At 45.5% G+C, this 15324-nt stretch overlaps 1 protein-coding gene and 1 long non-coding RNA gene across 2 annotated transcripts in view; one reads left to right on the forward strand and one right to left on the reverse strand.

Moving 5' to 3' along the window:
- Positions 1-11790, reverse strand: part of LOC146437995 (uncharacterized) — a 47119-nt gene extending 35329 nt beyond the window's left edge. Inside the window, exons 1-2 of the long non-coding RNA XR_014851629.1 lie at positions 11711-11790; positions 1802-11673 (exon numbers count right to left, since the gene is read on the reverse strand). This is a non-coding gene — a long non-coding RNA (uncharacterized LOC146437995). The remainder of the gene's footprint in view (positions 1-1801; positions 11674-11710) is intronic.
- REELD1 (reeler domain containing 1) lies at positions 5423-14788 on the forward strand. The gene is made up of 7 exons (XM_085058199.1): positions 5423-5552; positions 6753-6973; positions 7777-7999; positions 9650-9801; positions 10510-10795; positions 11448-11511; positions 13656-14788. The coding sequence occupies exons 2-7, from the start codon at positions 6754-6756 to the stop codon at positions 14241-14243; spliced, it is 1533 nt and encodes a 510-aa protein (XP_084914325.1). The 5' UTR covers positions 5423-5552; position 6753; the 3' UTR covers positions 14244-14788.
- Positions 14789-15324: the final 536 nt, after the last annotated feature.

Below are 15324 nucleotides of genomic sequence, written 5' to 3' on the forward strand. Positions count from 1 at the left end.
TCTGTGAATATAACGTTGTCCTCTTCTTCCCAAGTACCAGTGGCTCTGAAGCAAGCAGGAAATATTAACATTTCACTTATCAAAGGGAGGGAATGTGGACTGCAAATTTTTAATTTTACTGGTTTTTAAGATGAAGAAATAATTCTAAGTTATTTTGCAGTCAGTAGTTAACCTTTCCACATTAAGCACTTCAGAAGCCATGACAGAACACACAAATAGAGTTGCTACTGTACAATACGCTTCAATAATTTATCATTTTCTGACAAGGGTTGAAAAAGGTCCAGGATATAAGACAAATCACCAACTTGCTCTCCTGTAAGTGACTTTTTTTAAAAAATGAAGATGTACCTCCAAGAGGGGCATGCAATTTTTCATTTGCTTTGTCATCTATATGTAGCTGGCAGGTTACTGTCTGCTTTCAGTCCTGGAGACTGTCTGGATTTTGTTGTTTGGGTTTTTTGGTTATTTTAAAACAGGGTTAATTTTTTTCCCACTGTCCACCTTTCTCCCCCCTCCACATACCTACCGTCATACAGCAACACATTTTGCACACTTTGATTTAATATCAAGAGTTTGCATTGATAACTTTTAAACTGCAGTTATGTTTCTATGACTCTAGTTATAGAACATGTTTCAATTGTAATTGCTACTTCTGATAGTCCAATCACATACTAAACTCTATATAAATACAAATACTATGTAGTTTACATGCCAAGAGGTTTTTTTAATGTATTCTAAGTCATGAAGTCACTATTACTACGTGAGGTAGACAGGAAGATTTGCATTGAAGGTCAGCTGTTGTAATTCATATTTAAATTTCAAAAGTAGCAAAAGAAATGAAGCATTTAATTCTTACAATCACTGTCTCTCAGTTCATTTTACAAGATTTTACCCCCTTTAATTCAATTTTCAACCCCTATTTGTAAATCAAGTAAACATTTAAGCTTGAATTCGCTGAGGCAATCCAGTGTTTGGATGTAGGCTGGTTTTGGCTGGATAAAATAGTCATATTGGATTTATTCTACTTATCTTTTAGATTTTTTTTACATGCATATATTGTGTAGGGCAACATTACATTTGCAAGTAAATCCCCAACTTTCAGAATTCCATATGGAATGCTATCCAGAGTCACATGGCATTATATACGTACATCAACATCAAAGTAGAAAGGTAAATTTCACAAACTCTTGATGACTCAGCCACATTTATAAGGTCTGTCTCATTGGGAGATACAAGTAGACTCATTATAAACACAATACGTCTTCATTCACAAAGAACAGCATAAGATACTAGTGCTTATATCCTCCATGTTACATCATTTACCATATCCTGATGCTTTTGCCCCAATACCAGTGTACAAACCAGTTTCACTTGGAGATCAAGCTCATTGAGATCAGAACTGACCATGAAACATTAATGCCTTGAACAACCTGCAAGCATTTGTCCACCACTTTTCTTAGAAGAATGTACCCAAAATTAAGTAATATAAAACTATGAGTCAATTTCAAAAACTAGAGCTGCACTCATGTTGATAGTCAGTACTTTTATGAAATGAGATCACACCATGAAACTATGGCCATTCAACCACTGTCCTACCTCAGCTAAACATTCAGCTCACAGACAGACTCTAGGGAGACCAGTAACTCTGAATTTGCTACAACCCCACATCCAGCACAAGTTTCTTGCATTTGAAAAGCCAAACTAAGCCACATCTCCTTAAACAAAACCCTGGCTGGGAGCAGCAGCACAACATATCCCATGGAAACTAGAGAAAGCCAGTCTGAAGAAGATAAGTACTCACTGTGTGGTGCAGCAGCCAAAGCCAGGTTACTACTAAAGCCTGCACTGCCCTGGAGTTGCCCCTATAGAAAGGGAGCACAGCATGCTGGGAAGGTTTTGTTTTAAAGGTATATACACTGATGACCACTCACTTTTACAATTTGTTTCCACCTGGTTCCTAGTTCAAAGGGAATCTAATGCAAACCACTCTGAACATCATTCATTTGAGTTTTTTCTGTCTTTTCCGTGATGTTACAATGACAAAACAGCTACTCAGAGCCCTTCTGGGTACGACTTGCCCCTTAGTTCCTCAGGCTTTTTCACAGCTCTGAGAACCAGCTGTGCCCCACAGCTGTGTTGTTCCTGGGAGATAAGAAAGCATGAAAGTGTAATGTGACAGCCTTGCAATGTGTGACTGATGGTACCAGAGCAATGCCTGATCTTTAATATCCCAACTCACACCCGTGGCCAGCTCCAGCCCTGTGCTGGTTTTGAAAACAAGCAGGCTGTGGAGTCAGCAGTTTCAAAGTCTTGGATTTCTGTGCCAAACTGTTCTCCAAGGCCTGAAATCTGATGGGAGGGGACATTTCCTTGGCTGCTGTATTGACCCTGAGCGAGGGACCATCAGCCACAGGATACCTCTGCCAGATCACCCTAACAGAGCTCGTGAGCAGCTCCCACTTGGTGCTGGGATTGCACCTCCTGCCTGGCCTTGCCTTTATCTAACAGCAGCAACAAGAGATCATCCTTTAGAATAGAGCTGGTTTTGCTTATGGAAATCATAAAATAGCTCAAGTGACAAAAAGGGAGAGCAGCTCTCCATGGATGGTTTGTATCTGCTCTGCACAGTGAAATGTGGGAAAGTCCATGTGGGCTCTGACTGATGCTACATGCATGGGGGCACCTGAAGGCATGTTCATTTTATTTGCTGTCTGTATTCCTATATTACACAGTCTTATTCAAGCACTCATTAAACTATTTGTTGCTGGGCCTTACATCTCTTTCTTCCCTTCTCCCAACCCCTCCTCTAGTGCAGAGCAGCTGCCCAGGTTGCAGTAGTTACCAAATAAAGGGTTATTTTGGTTTCAATTTGTAAGGGAAAGAGGCTCACACTATTTGCATGCATGTGCCAGTGTTGCATGCATGTGCCAGTTCATTCCCAACAGTAACATTTTAGTCATAGTGACATTTCAGTAAGTGTGACAGAAGCACAGCAAGAATAGTCAACTGGATAAAAGGGAAAGGACCTGCAGGTACTTTTGCCAACCCTCTGCCTAACTAGTATCAGAAAAACATCCTGGTCTGCCCGAACACAGAGGCACAGATATGCACAGGTCAACCCTGAGATGCCAGTTTGTAGAGATTGTTATCCATTCTCTCTGTGGGACTACCATGGGTTTTTAACCACTCATCTCACAGCTGGCCACTGCTCTTTGTTTTAAAGATAACTTGAAATATTCTTAAATAAGGTGGATGCTGCCAGCTTTGCTGGTTTAATGATCAATTCCTTGTGATCTGAACTGAGCTGTTGCCCCCTTCAAGCTCTCTACTTGATCAACCTGCCCACTCTTCCCTAAGCCCCTCAACTTTGTTCCCAGGACTCAGGTGGCTGCCAGCTGACTGGGAGGGACTTCTAGCTCATTAAAACCCTTATTATCTTGCGGCAGCAAAGTATTTCCCAGCCTGTCAATGAAGCAACCAGCTTGCTCTGGAGTGTCAGCTCTGAGTTTCTTACATCCATGTACATTTTACATACTGAGCTCCACTGTATTCACTCCACATCTGCTGTCCCTGTTGTGCCCAGGTGATGTGGAGATGTAGAAGCAATCTGCAAGAAGGATAGAATTTCTGCACCAAAGAGCTGCAATGTAACTGGGTTTATAATCCTTCTGTACACTTCAGTAATGAAATTTCAAGTTACATTGTTTACAGTCTATCTTAATTATCAAGGTGTTACCAAGTTTTTCCCAGTGCTGTTTTAAATTCCCAACTGGTTTTTTGTTGTTGCTGTTTTTTGGGTTTTTTTCTTCTAGAAATCTACACAAATGCTACTAGGAAAACAATAGTCAAGGTTTAAGATGTCTTATGTTCATTCTCCTGCCAGCTTCCTACTAACAAAGACATTTATGACAAGAAAAAGCAAACCTCTCTCCAGTTCCAGCAGAGCCCAGCTGAGCTCAAGTGACTCCAGCAGGTCACAGCCCTGGCCAGAGAAGGCTGAGGCAATGCTGTGCTGGTGGGTGATGCAACCAAAGGCTCTGAGAGGGCTGTATTTCTTACTGGAAACATCTGCCTGTCACTTGGCATTTGAATGAGCAGTTCAAGGCTGCTGGTAGGTGCTTGTGTCATGGTAATGACTGTGACAGGCTTTTTCCATCTCTGAGGAGGAGATGGTTGTGACATTTGCATTGACTATGGCTTTGAAGCCGCTGAGTTCCTGTGTTTGAGAGCAGGCACTGAGGATGATAGCTGTGTAAGACTGTATTTCAGATCAGCCCAGCAATTTACACTCTCCGGGCAGCACTATCTGACTAGTGCTGCTAAACATGTGATGAGTACCCAGGACCACCGGTTTCCCTATTTTCCAACCAGTTAAACAGTGGAGAGCTGGGCTGTCAGCAGCAGAACCTCAGTGCCAGCCCAGCGTCTTGTGTTTCTTCCAAAGGACAGGCAGGGCAGGCTCATGGGAACAACGCTAATAAGTGGAGCACCAGCAAGCTTGCACCCAGTTTTTGGGGGGTGCCCTAGGCAGAGGTCGCTGGGATGCCCACTCTGGACAGACTCCCACAAAGGGCAGATCCCAAGCAAGACTAAATATGAGGCACCACTGTCAGAAATGAGCCACTGGCTGGGAGCAGGGTGAGCCTGATGACAGTGGCCAGGGTCATCAGAGGGTCCTGATCACCGGAGCAGTCTGCAGTGATGAGGTGGATCTGAGGAGCTGGGAAGCCCAGGGACAGGATCACTCTGCCACTGACTGCCAGCACAGCACAGCACTGCGCAGCGCAGCAAAGCTCGGGCAAGGAGCAGGGCTGACAGCCTGGACTTAAATACAGCTCGTGTGCTGGGGGACAATCACACTTATCAGATGTTTGGTCCCCTGTGCCAGCTTCGGGGGATTTGTGGGGTATTGATGGCTCCTTCTGGCAAGGCTGGCACACGGGATGAACCTTCCCAGCCTTTGTAGCAAAATTCGGCTTTTACTGCCAAAATGAATCCCATGCAAGCATGAGAGAAAGGGCATGCTGATCAGGGTCACGGAGGGAACTGATGTGGCTTGGCTTTGCTTCAGCATGGAAGAGGGGATGTGTGTGTGGAGATGGTTACAGGGAAGTAAAAGTCCCATCATCCTGCACCTCTGCAGAGGAGTTTCAGGATGTCCCACCAAACCCCATGATTTGCTGTTGGTCCCCCTCACCCCTGCTAGTTGCCTTTGTTTTCATTGAAGAAACTTGGAGATTTAACACACACACATAAACCACACACCCCCCAAAAAACAAAAGAGGAAAAAAAAAGAAAAAAAGCGACAAACAAAGAATAACAAAAGAAAACAAACAAACAAAAAAAGGAGTGGGATGTGAAGAAAAAATCTAATATGATTAAAGCAGGATTTGGGCACTGGCAGAGAGCTGCCGTGGGTGGTGGGTATTAGCAGTAACAGCTGCTGCGCTTCCCATTAGAGGAGCAGGGGAGGATGGTCCCTGAAAGGATGGGTCTCTGGCTGGCTGGCAGGGCAGTGGTGGCAGCGAGCCCGGCAGCGAACGTGTCGCAAGGTAAGAGCCGGCGGCACCGGCAGCCTGAGCCCGGGCAGCCCCGGGGAGCAGCGCTGCTCCCCGCCGGGGATGGGACAGGAGGGCGGCTGGGGCTGGGACGGGAAACGGCACAGCGGGGGCAACACCCAAGGGAAAGAGCTGCTGCTCGGGGCTACTTCCGTGAGCTCCTGTGAGAAATCCCGTCCAACAAGGGAGGTTGAAGTGTGCCCAGAGGGAAGGCTGACTCCACGAAGAGGAGGCATCCTGCCGCTGGTCGAGCAGGGCTGGGAGAGTTAGCAAAGGCTCCTGTGACTCCCACGAGCATCTCCTGGCACACAGCTGGTTGGAGTGGCAGGATGCTTGGCTGTGGATGCATCCATCCACTTGCTGCTTCAGGCTGGGCATAAACTGTTTTGCATGCAGTGGTGCTTAATTAATCAGCTGGCATGTTTCAGAAGTGTTTGAGAGGGAGGTATGAGCTAGACCTCCTCAGCCTCTGTTTCCTCTGATTTATTTACATTTACTCATTGGCTAAGTGTAATGACATCTAAGGCAGGAAAAGCTGCATGTTGAAAAGATGTTGGAAAGCGCTACATTAAAATCAGAAGCACCTGCCTCATGATATCCATCACAATAAATGCCACACACTCACCCTTCAGCTTCACTTTGAAAAGTGCATTTTGAAAAAGGAGAATGGCACAATACTCTGGTTAATCTGGAATGAGTTTTGTGCTGTCACTGTAGGGACGCAGGCTCTCTGACAGTGGGCAGGGACAGGCTCTGCCCTGTGCACCAGCCCCACATGCAATGCGACCTGCAGCAGCTCTGCAGATCCAAGGGGCAGATGTTTCCTGCATTGATCAGGCTGTGCATTTGGGCTGGGAATGGTGAAGGGTGGCAAGTGTGGCTGTACAGAGACTGCTCCTTCTCCTAAAGCCCACAAGATGCTTTAGAGCAAACCTTCCCCAGCTGTTCCCTCCATGGGCAGCTCCACAAGGAATACATCCTCTTGTGGGGCCTCTTCTCTCTCCCAGCCTCAACAATTTACTTGAGAATGTGAATGCTGTGGATTCCCAAAGTGGCTCCAGGTGCCAGAGACATCACTTATTCCCTTTTGTTTAAAGCCAGTGGGGAGGGTGGCTCTGGAGATCAGGAAGATCAATGGCACCATTTGGGAAGCCACTGCTTTGAAGTGAAACTCCACATTGTTTCCTGCTGTAGAATGGAGGATGGCAGGAGAGGCCACAGTGCCATTGTTGGCTGGGCCTGCATGACCCTGTGCCTGGTCTCCTACGCGGCTGCCTTCTCGCACGGCGCGAGCCTTTCTGCCTGCACTGACATGATGCCCAGGCACCTGAGGGTGCAGCTGCACAGCTCCAACAACAACTGTGTCACTCTCCACATCAACATGTCCTTCTACTTCCCAGGAGATAAGGTACCAGGTAGGGAACAGCTTCTCATTCCTGCATCTGAAAAATACATGGTAACTAATCTCAAGTGATGGCATTAATCTCCATGAGGTCTGGGAAGAGCGATAACTGCTCTGAGTGAGCTACAACACCTCTCTTGTCATGAGGATGTATTTACAGAGGAATTCTGCTTGCAGCATGAGTGTTTTGGGTGGGATTAATTTATCTTGGCTGTGTCTCAACCATACCAGAGCTCATTACATGCAATGGCACATGAGAGACACCTCCAGAGCATCAAGTCACTTTCCCAGCCCCTCTGCACCACTCAAAGGGGTCTGGGTGACTCACCTGACTCTTGGGCATGGTTGGCAGCCTTCCCCATCCATGGCATTGCTGCTCCTGAGGCAGATGCAGACAGAGCTGAGAGGCACCACTCCCCAGCTTGGCCGCTTTGTTTTGTGGGAAACAAAACCCCTCTGAGAGCAGAATACAAGCTTTTGTGTACATAAGGAGTGGTGTCCAAACCTCCTTCCTTAAAAACGGCTGCATGCTGCCTAATCCAATGTGGTTAACAGCTTATCATCAGGGAGGGATGGGGTGAAGACTCAGGCAAATTCTGTGTGCAACTACACGCTGCAAAACCAAAGGTAAAAGTCTGGCCTTCTGTACCCAGCATGTCCAAGACAGACTGTGAGGACAAAGACAGTAAGGTGCTCTCAGTAGTGCTGCCCAAAGTTTTCTTTTGGTTTCAGTGCTACTACTGGAAACTCCATTGCAAGCAATTCACTCCGTAACAAGAAGACAAATCCCTTCATGTCCTGTGTTTTGTCTTCCAGTGACAGTGAGAAGCACTCGGGATTACATGGGCTTTATGCTGCAAGCTCGCAAAGTGTCCAACAACGAAATCACTGGCACATTCATCTTCCTGCCTCCTGGTTCCAAGCTGCTGACTTGTTTTGAAGATGGTGACACTGTCACCCACTCAGACAAATCACTGAAGAGAAATCTGTCCTTTGTATGGAAAGCACCGGACCAACCCATTGGAGACATCAAGTTTTTGTAAGGACATCCTGGTTCCTAATCAGAATTTATGTCTTCTCAGTTAAAGCCTTGGCTTTATATTTCCATTGTACTTGTTCAGCACAGTGGTTTATGTATCTTGAACCCAATACAGCTAAATACTTACCAAATGCTGCAACAGTATCCCTGTTGGTACATAAATCACCATTAATATCTGCTGGCTAGTGCTGCTTTTTATTTACATGGTCACTATTTTCTCAGAATAGACACACCAGAAGATGACAGCTTAAGCATTTAGGAAATAGAAATATTAAGACATAGAGTGACAACTGTGACCATGGTGCCTGTCTGTAAATAACACAGCCCATAGGACTTCCCTGCCTACAGGATAACCTTGTATATCACTTCTTAGAAAAAAAAAAGAAAAATGTGTTGTTTTAAAAAAAGTTAAATGTAAACAGAATTATTCACAATAGAAAAAGAATGAGCACTGTGTCAAAACTTGACATCTCTGTTTTGCACCAAAGTCCCAAACCGTCCAAGTAGTTTGGTTCTGAACTTTGGAAGTTCGGTACTTTGGAATGAAATTAAACATCGTCTAACTGACTGCCTTAGAGGAAGCACAGTGGCTTTTCATTTCAAAAGAGATTAAATTGTTACATTTTGACTTTACAGAACCACTTAGAAACTGCTTGGCCAGATCCTTGGCTGCTTCCCAAAACATAAGTGTCCTGGTGAGTGCTGTGGCTTGAGCATCTCATGATGATTCCAGAAAATTTCATTGAAACAGAATATTGCTGCTTGGAATTTTCAATTTTTGGCCATGGCTTTAGATCAGAAAATACTATTAAAGTATAAAAAAATACTATTAAACTCACAAAAAAACCCTGCTATAAACCCAAACAAATATCAACAAGACCTAGTCCCAGCCACCTACTCTGCCACTTCATTCACACTCTGGCTTTTGACCCTCCAAGCTGATTTCTGATAGACTCTCCCTTTTTGCCCTGTCACAGCATCTGAAAAAAATGCCTTGTTAGGCTTAAAAACGTCTTGTGAGAATCATCTGGCACAGGAAAACCCAGGTTGGTTTCCCCTTAGCTAATTTTCAGAAGCAGCTGAGCAATCTGAGCTGAAATTCTCCCAAAATCTCCAGCTTAAATAAGGCTCTCTGGGTGAAGTTAAAGGTTGGCCAATGCAGTTTTGGCACCTGACAAAAAGCAGAGGATTAGGCAGGCTCAAATATCAGAGGGCTGAGAAGAGAGACTTTTTCTTCCCCTTACCTATTCTGCTGTTTGTACAAGTAACACTGGCTTGTTTTAATTAGTAAATACCACTGTTGTTTCCCTGCCTACAGAAGATTATAAGCAGAGCTAGTCCAAGATTTACAAATGTAGTTCTATCAACATGATGAATGTAATACAGCTTTTTAAATTTCTTTTTTATTATTTAAGTTCCCACACTTTTTTGGCTATCTTAGCTATGACTCCTTCCTATGGGACTGAATCCTTCTTATGGGACATGGTATCTTTTATTTGTAATAGAAAATGTACAACAGGCTAATCCTTTAAAATACTTTTGCATTGGTTCTCTCTTCACATGAAAGCAGTCTTTGTGATTAGCTAAACAGTCAGATGTTTTATTAATGCTATAGAGCCAGTAAATTCTTGCCTGATTATGTTTTAACAGCATCTCCATAGTCCAGTCATACTTCGTTTACTGGGCAAAGATTGAATCTGCTGTTGTGGCTCAGGGAGGGCGAAACAAGACACTTGCTGACAAGAAGTCTGACACCTTATCCCCTGTGCCCTCGCAGGGAGCAGCTGAGCCTCACCCCACAGGTACGGCGAGCAAAGCCCTGGGTTTCTGACCAACACCCCCTGCAGAGTAGCTTTACAGCTTAATCTGGGCAAGTGTCCAACACAGGTGGCCCAAACAAGCTGGGGGCACCTGTTTAACTCCTGGGGCTGTCCAGGAGATCAGTGATGGCCATGGTGAGCTCCTTGAAGTGAGGGTGTGGGTCAAGATTTGAGGTGATGGAGCCAGTTCCAAGGAGGGCACTAAAAAATTAAATGGTGTTGTCAGATCTTAGGATTTCAATGCAAACCTTAAAATACTTTACTTAAAATCTCAGCTCTTGAAGAGAAGGAAGTGCAATAAGCAATGTTGCCTAAACAGAAGAACATAATTGTCTCTAAATGTGACTATTGCTCTCCAGGTATATATTTAGTTGTATTTGTGCAGCTTTTGATCAGTAAGATGCTCCAAGAATTTACTTGTACCCAATTCAGATGTATTTCTCAGCATTTTTGGCATGGCACTGAGGCTGAGTTTTAATTATTTTACTTGATCATTACATGGGCAGCAAGCTTCGCTGCTTTAATTTCCATGTGGGTTCCCTCTTAAAAATAAGTGACAAGAAAACAAAAGAGTCACTGTTACAAACCTTCCTGGCAAACCTTGGCACCGAGTGGGATTTGAAATAAACAAACCAAAGACAATAGACTTCTGCTCCTCTCTCCCTGCTTTTTGTCTCTCTGCTGGACAAGGTCCCACCTCTCCCGCAGCTGCCACTGGCTCCTCGCTGCCTGCCAGCCCCACTGGCATCGTGGCAACACCAACACCAGAGCCAGATTTTGGTGTGGGGTTTGACACTCATCCCATCGCTGAGCCAAAGCAGCCGATGCGGACTTCGCGGGCTGTGCCCGGCAGGAGCAGCCGCTCCAGAGGCCGGGGGCTGGAGCCATCCCTTCCCACCCAAGATGTTGGAATGGTGGATGCCTTGCAAGGTTTCCTCTCCCAGGACAATGCCTCCAGCTACAGCACCTTCAAAGGGTAAAAACTGGGCAGAAGGAAAAGCTATTACTCCAGTCCTTGTGGGGAAGGAAAATAGTATTAGTTTCCCTGCAGATGAATAAGGAATATGTAGGAAGGTGTCTGTGTCTAGGGGGGAGGTGAGAGGGTGTTTGCTTGCTGAGATTTTTGAGAAAGAATCCTTTGGAGACTGCACATGACAGACAGGGACAGGGAAAAAATCCAAAACTCCTAAAACCCAATGCTGCATTGCTCAGCACAGTGGGAGACTGGTCAGGTGGTAGAAAAATGCGATAAAACCTATCGACTGTTACAACATTCTTCCAAAAGTGCATACAAATACTGAGTGAAACAGTGAACTCAGCAGACCTGTTTCTCCATCTGCAAGGAAAAGGAGAAAAAAGGATACAAAGCAATTATGAAATTTGGGCTTGAGGATGTCTGCTCAGAAGTCTTAGAAGGTTTGGGTTGCATGATCTTTCATGCAATATTTCATGCTGTAGGTGAAAATGATGGGGATAGGAATCAATGATCAGGCATAATTAAAAATACAGCTTGTGTGATCTGCACTGACTGCATGTGTCCCAAAACTGCTCTAAGGAGCAGCACTTTTTAGTGGTGTGAGCCACAGGTGTCACTTGCTAACCCTGCCTTTCCTCTGTCCATATTTCAGAACAGGAAGCATTGCCCATGCTGCCACCCCACACTTGTGTCTGATGTGTACAGGTGACAGGAAGGTAAGCACTGGGGTTGGGGAGGATGCCTTCTCTAAGGATAGAAAGGTCTCAGAGAAGATGACAGTAAAACCTCTCTACTGTGTCACAGCACCAAACAGCCCGTGTAGGTGTCATAATTGGCTAAAACTACATTGAGACTGTTAAAAGTTTAAAATTTTTCACCTTAACATTGAGTCTGTAAAAGTTTAAAATTTTTCACCTTAACTGGAAATTGGATTTTTTTCGCTGTCTAGCTTGGTTTTTTTGTTTGTTTGTTTTTTTTGGGTTTTTTTTTTTTTTGAGCCCACTGCCTGGGTTTTTAAGAGGCCCACTGTAAAAACAATTGCTTTCCCATATGTAGCCATGACCACAGGCTGCTGGGAATGTGTGTGCTTAGAGACACAAGATACAGAGTTAACAGGGTAAGTCCAGTACGCAGGTGATGAAGAGAAGAAAAATACAAGGAGAATAAAGAACTACATCTGGTTTGTAGGATGCCAAAGGAGGAAGAGAAATAATCTCACAGAAAATAAAAGAGGAAGGGGGACATACAGCAGAGAATGAGGCAGAAATATTTAGGAAGGAGTGGAGGACAGAGAACAAGTAAAGGAGAGATGTGTACCACGAGCACTTGGCAGAGACATGGAGCGAAGCAGAAAAATGGAAGTAGATGGAAACTAAAGCGAAGGAAGAGTTATTGCACAAGGCAAGACCAGAAGAGCATAATGAAACAAAAATACTGAGAAATTAGGCAAGAATGGAGAGGAGTATGAAAAGATAGGACAAGGACTTGTGATACAGTTGCATTTTCTAACCCAAAGTCCCAAATGCTGCAGTATATCCTTACAGCATGGTGTTTGCATTTTGAGGCCAAGTGATCCATACACATGCAATCCTAACTTTGCCAGCCAGCTACTTTACAGTCTGCACTTCAGCCACTGAAAGTCTTCTATTTACTACTGTATTTTAATAGCACCTTCAGAAACCATCCCTTCCACAAAGGATGCTCTGACCCTCCACTACTTTGCTTCACAGCTTGCCAGGGCTCCTACCTCAGCTTTGTGCTCCTGTCACACTGTCTTCCCAGGAAGCTTTAGAAATTGCTAATGATGGTAGAGGGTAAGAGTTGCTCTGGTGTAATTAATGGATGTGTGAAAAAGCCTGCTGGGCTGGACAGGCTGGAGAGGTGCCAGCGACTGAGGGCCAGATCCAAATCTCAGTGGAGCCAAAGAAAAAACTCCAGTACATTTTGCAGCTTTTGGATGGGGGCTCAGGTGCATAGTGGGAATGGAAAAATACATTGGGGGCCTCCTAAATTGCATGCTTGTTTCCCAGTTAGTCTTGGATGATACCTGCAGCAAAGCCTGAGCTGCAGAACTGGCATGGAGCAGCTGGCATTTTGTGACAGATAAAATAAGGTGGATGGAACCAGACAGTCCCCAGAAACAGGCACAGGCAGGAACCGTCATTCCCACTAAAATGGGTGGTTAAGCAACACAGAGAGGCAGAAGATTTGTAATTGGCTGTGTAAACTGAGAAAGCAAGACAGCCTTTGGGGAGAGTTTATAGGTTGTATGTGAATGCCCCCAAACTGCTGATTGCAAAGGCCATCCCAAGTCTCCTGTGTCCCTCCACTCCATAGCCTCAGAAGGATAATACTGAATCCCAGTGGGTCCATAAGACCCTACACATGCAGCTTGGCTGGGAAGATCCCACCTGCCCTTTCAGCATGACCCTGGTGCCACTCAAGGTGGGAATTGTTCATTAAGTGGGGTTTTTTTGGTTTTTTTTGTGATAATGATGCCTGTGAAAAATACCACCACCACAACAGAAACTGCAGATCTTTGCTGAGGCAAAGCAATGACCTTCCTCTCCACCTGTGCCCTTCACCTTTATCCCTCGAACCCATACTGCCTTTGCCCCTGGGAGAAACTTGAGTGCCTTGTCTCTCCCATGGCAATTCTGGTATGGATAGACCAGGTTTGCATCTGCTTCATTTTCTAAAAGCTACTGAGTAAACAGGGAATAGAGAAGAGTTAAGCTAAGGCCAGAGGGACACATGGGCATCAGAAACAGAGCTGAAGTGTACCAAGAGCCAGGTAGAGAGAACTTAATCAGCCCCCTTTTCCCTCACTGCACATCTTGGTGTGTATTTGCTTTCAAAGGGCAGTACTGAGAGCGGGACCACCTTGAAAGCCTCCCTGCAGGTGACAACATCTCCCTCTGCCCTGCCTGTACACACACACCTGGGTGACACTACTGCAACCACAGCCTGGCTGGGTGATGCCAACGCTGCCAGCAATTTGTCCTCAGCTTCAAGACAAATGGCAGAAAGAGAGCTGGCACCACAGCCAGAGGAGACAGGCACCAGGGGTGAGGAGGACAAGGATGAGGAGAAGGCAGCTGGGCATACCCTGCCATGGGTGACAGCTCGCGAATCCGCTGTTCCCGGCAAAGGGGAAGAGCCTGGCAGAGGAAGCCGACTGCTTGCAGCCCAGCTTGGCATTCTCCTGGTCTGCACAGCGGCGCTGGGCCTGGCGCTGGCAGCTGCCATGCGCTGTGTCTGTGCCCAGCACTGCCACAAGCGGGCCGAGGTGTCCTTCAGCGAGCCCGAGCCCGACGTCATCACCGTCACAGAGAACGGCGAGGTGATGCACTTCCGAAAGATCCGGGAGAACAGCTTCGTGCTGGTGCAAGCTGAGTACAACTGGGTCACCCCCTCGAGCAGCGGCAAGAAGACAAGGGTGGTTTAGGCCTTCTGTGCCACCACACAGGCAAACAAACCCAAAGCAGCCAGTTCAGACAGAGGGGTTAGGCAAAAGTTTCTAAACCACAGCTGCTGAGAAAATAGAAGTTGATAGATTGCTCAGTGTGCTACACTTACTGCAATTAATATTGTATATCTGCTCATTAGCTGTCACTGTGGCAATGACATACCCTTCTTCTGTTGCCTTAAGGGTGTAGGCAAAAATAGAAACTCTTCCTCTGCACTGTGGTATTGACTCCTGTTTAATCTCAGAAAAAAAGTTTCTAGTGTCGTATTTCTTTCTAGGAACAGCAAACCCATGACATAAACCCAACCATTCTCATTTCGGAGCTTAACAGGTTTGACTCTGTGCACTTGGTATCCCTCAGATGACAAAATATTTGCCAGAAGATTTTAAGTTTCAATTTGAAAATAAAAAGCAATAACTCACTGGTGGAGAACATTGATCCCAAGAATGCTGAATTGATCCATGGGAGCGAAACATGGGATGGCAGACACCAGCTTTTGGGGGAGAAACATGCTTCCTCATCAGGTGCAAATGGAAGAAAATCTTTCCCGTCCATTTGCACCTGATGAGGGAGCTTGTTGAAGTCTGACAGCCAATGTTTATTTAGTCTTTTTCTTTGAGTCAGCTCAGTGACACTCTGTGCAGAAACATGGACTGAGAAGTACCCTTCCCAGGTCACTTTGGGTATGCCCTGCAAAGGCTGCGTGGGAAGTTAACAGCATCCTTGTGTTCTGAGTTTGTGCAAACTTCTCTCTGACCACGAGTTTTTCTGCAGGATGCCACTAAAGCAACCTTTCAAAACCAGCATGATCCTAGACACCTCCTAAGAAGGAAAGGTGACAACAGCAAGGGTAAAGGTTTATTTTACTGCAGCTTTAAAAGAGCCAGAAATAGACCTGATAATAATCCTCTTGAGATGTACATTTTAGAGGCTTTCAGAGAGCAGGAACTGACCCATCTGGTGTCCTTTTCTACGGTGGATCAGCTCAGGATCACTCCCAAGCTGTGTAGTGGGGAACAAACTTTCACTTTGGTGCTGCAGCCTAATTCACAGCCCACA

This window comes from Lichenostomus cassidix, chromosome 4, assembly GCF_008360975.1.
Source record: "Lichenostomus cassidix isolate B80296 chromosome 4, HeHo_3.0, whole genome shotgun sequence".
Lineage (NCBI taxonomy): Eukaryota > Metazoa > Chordata > Aves > Passeriformes > Meliphagidae > Lichenostomus > Lichenostomus cassidix.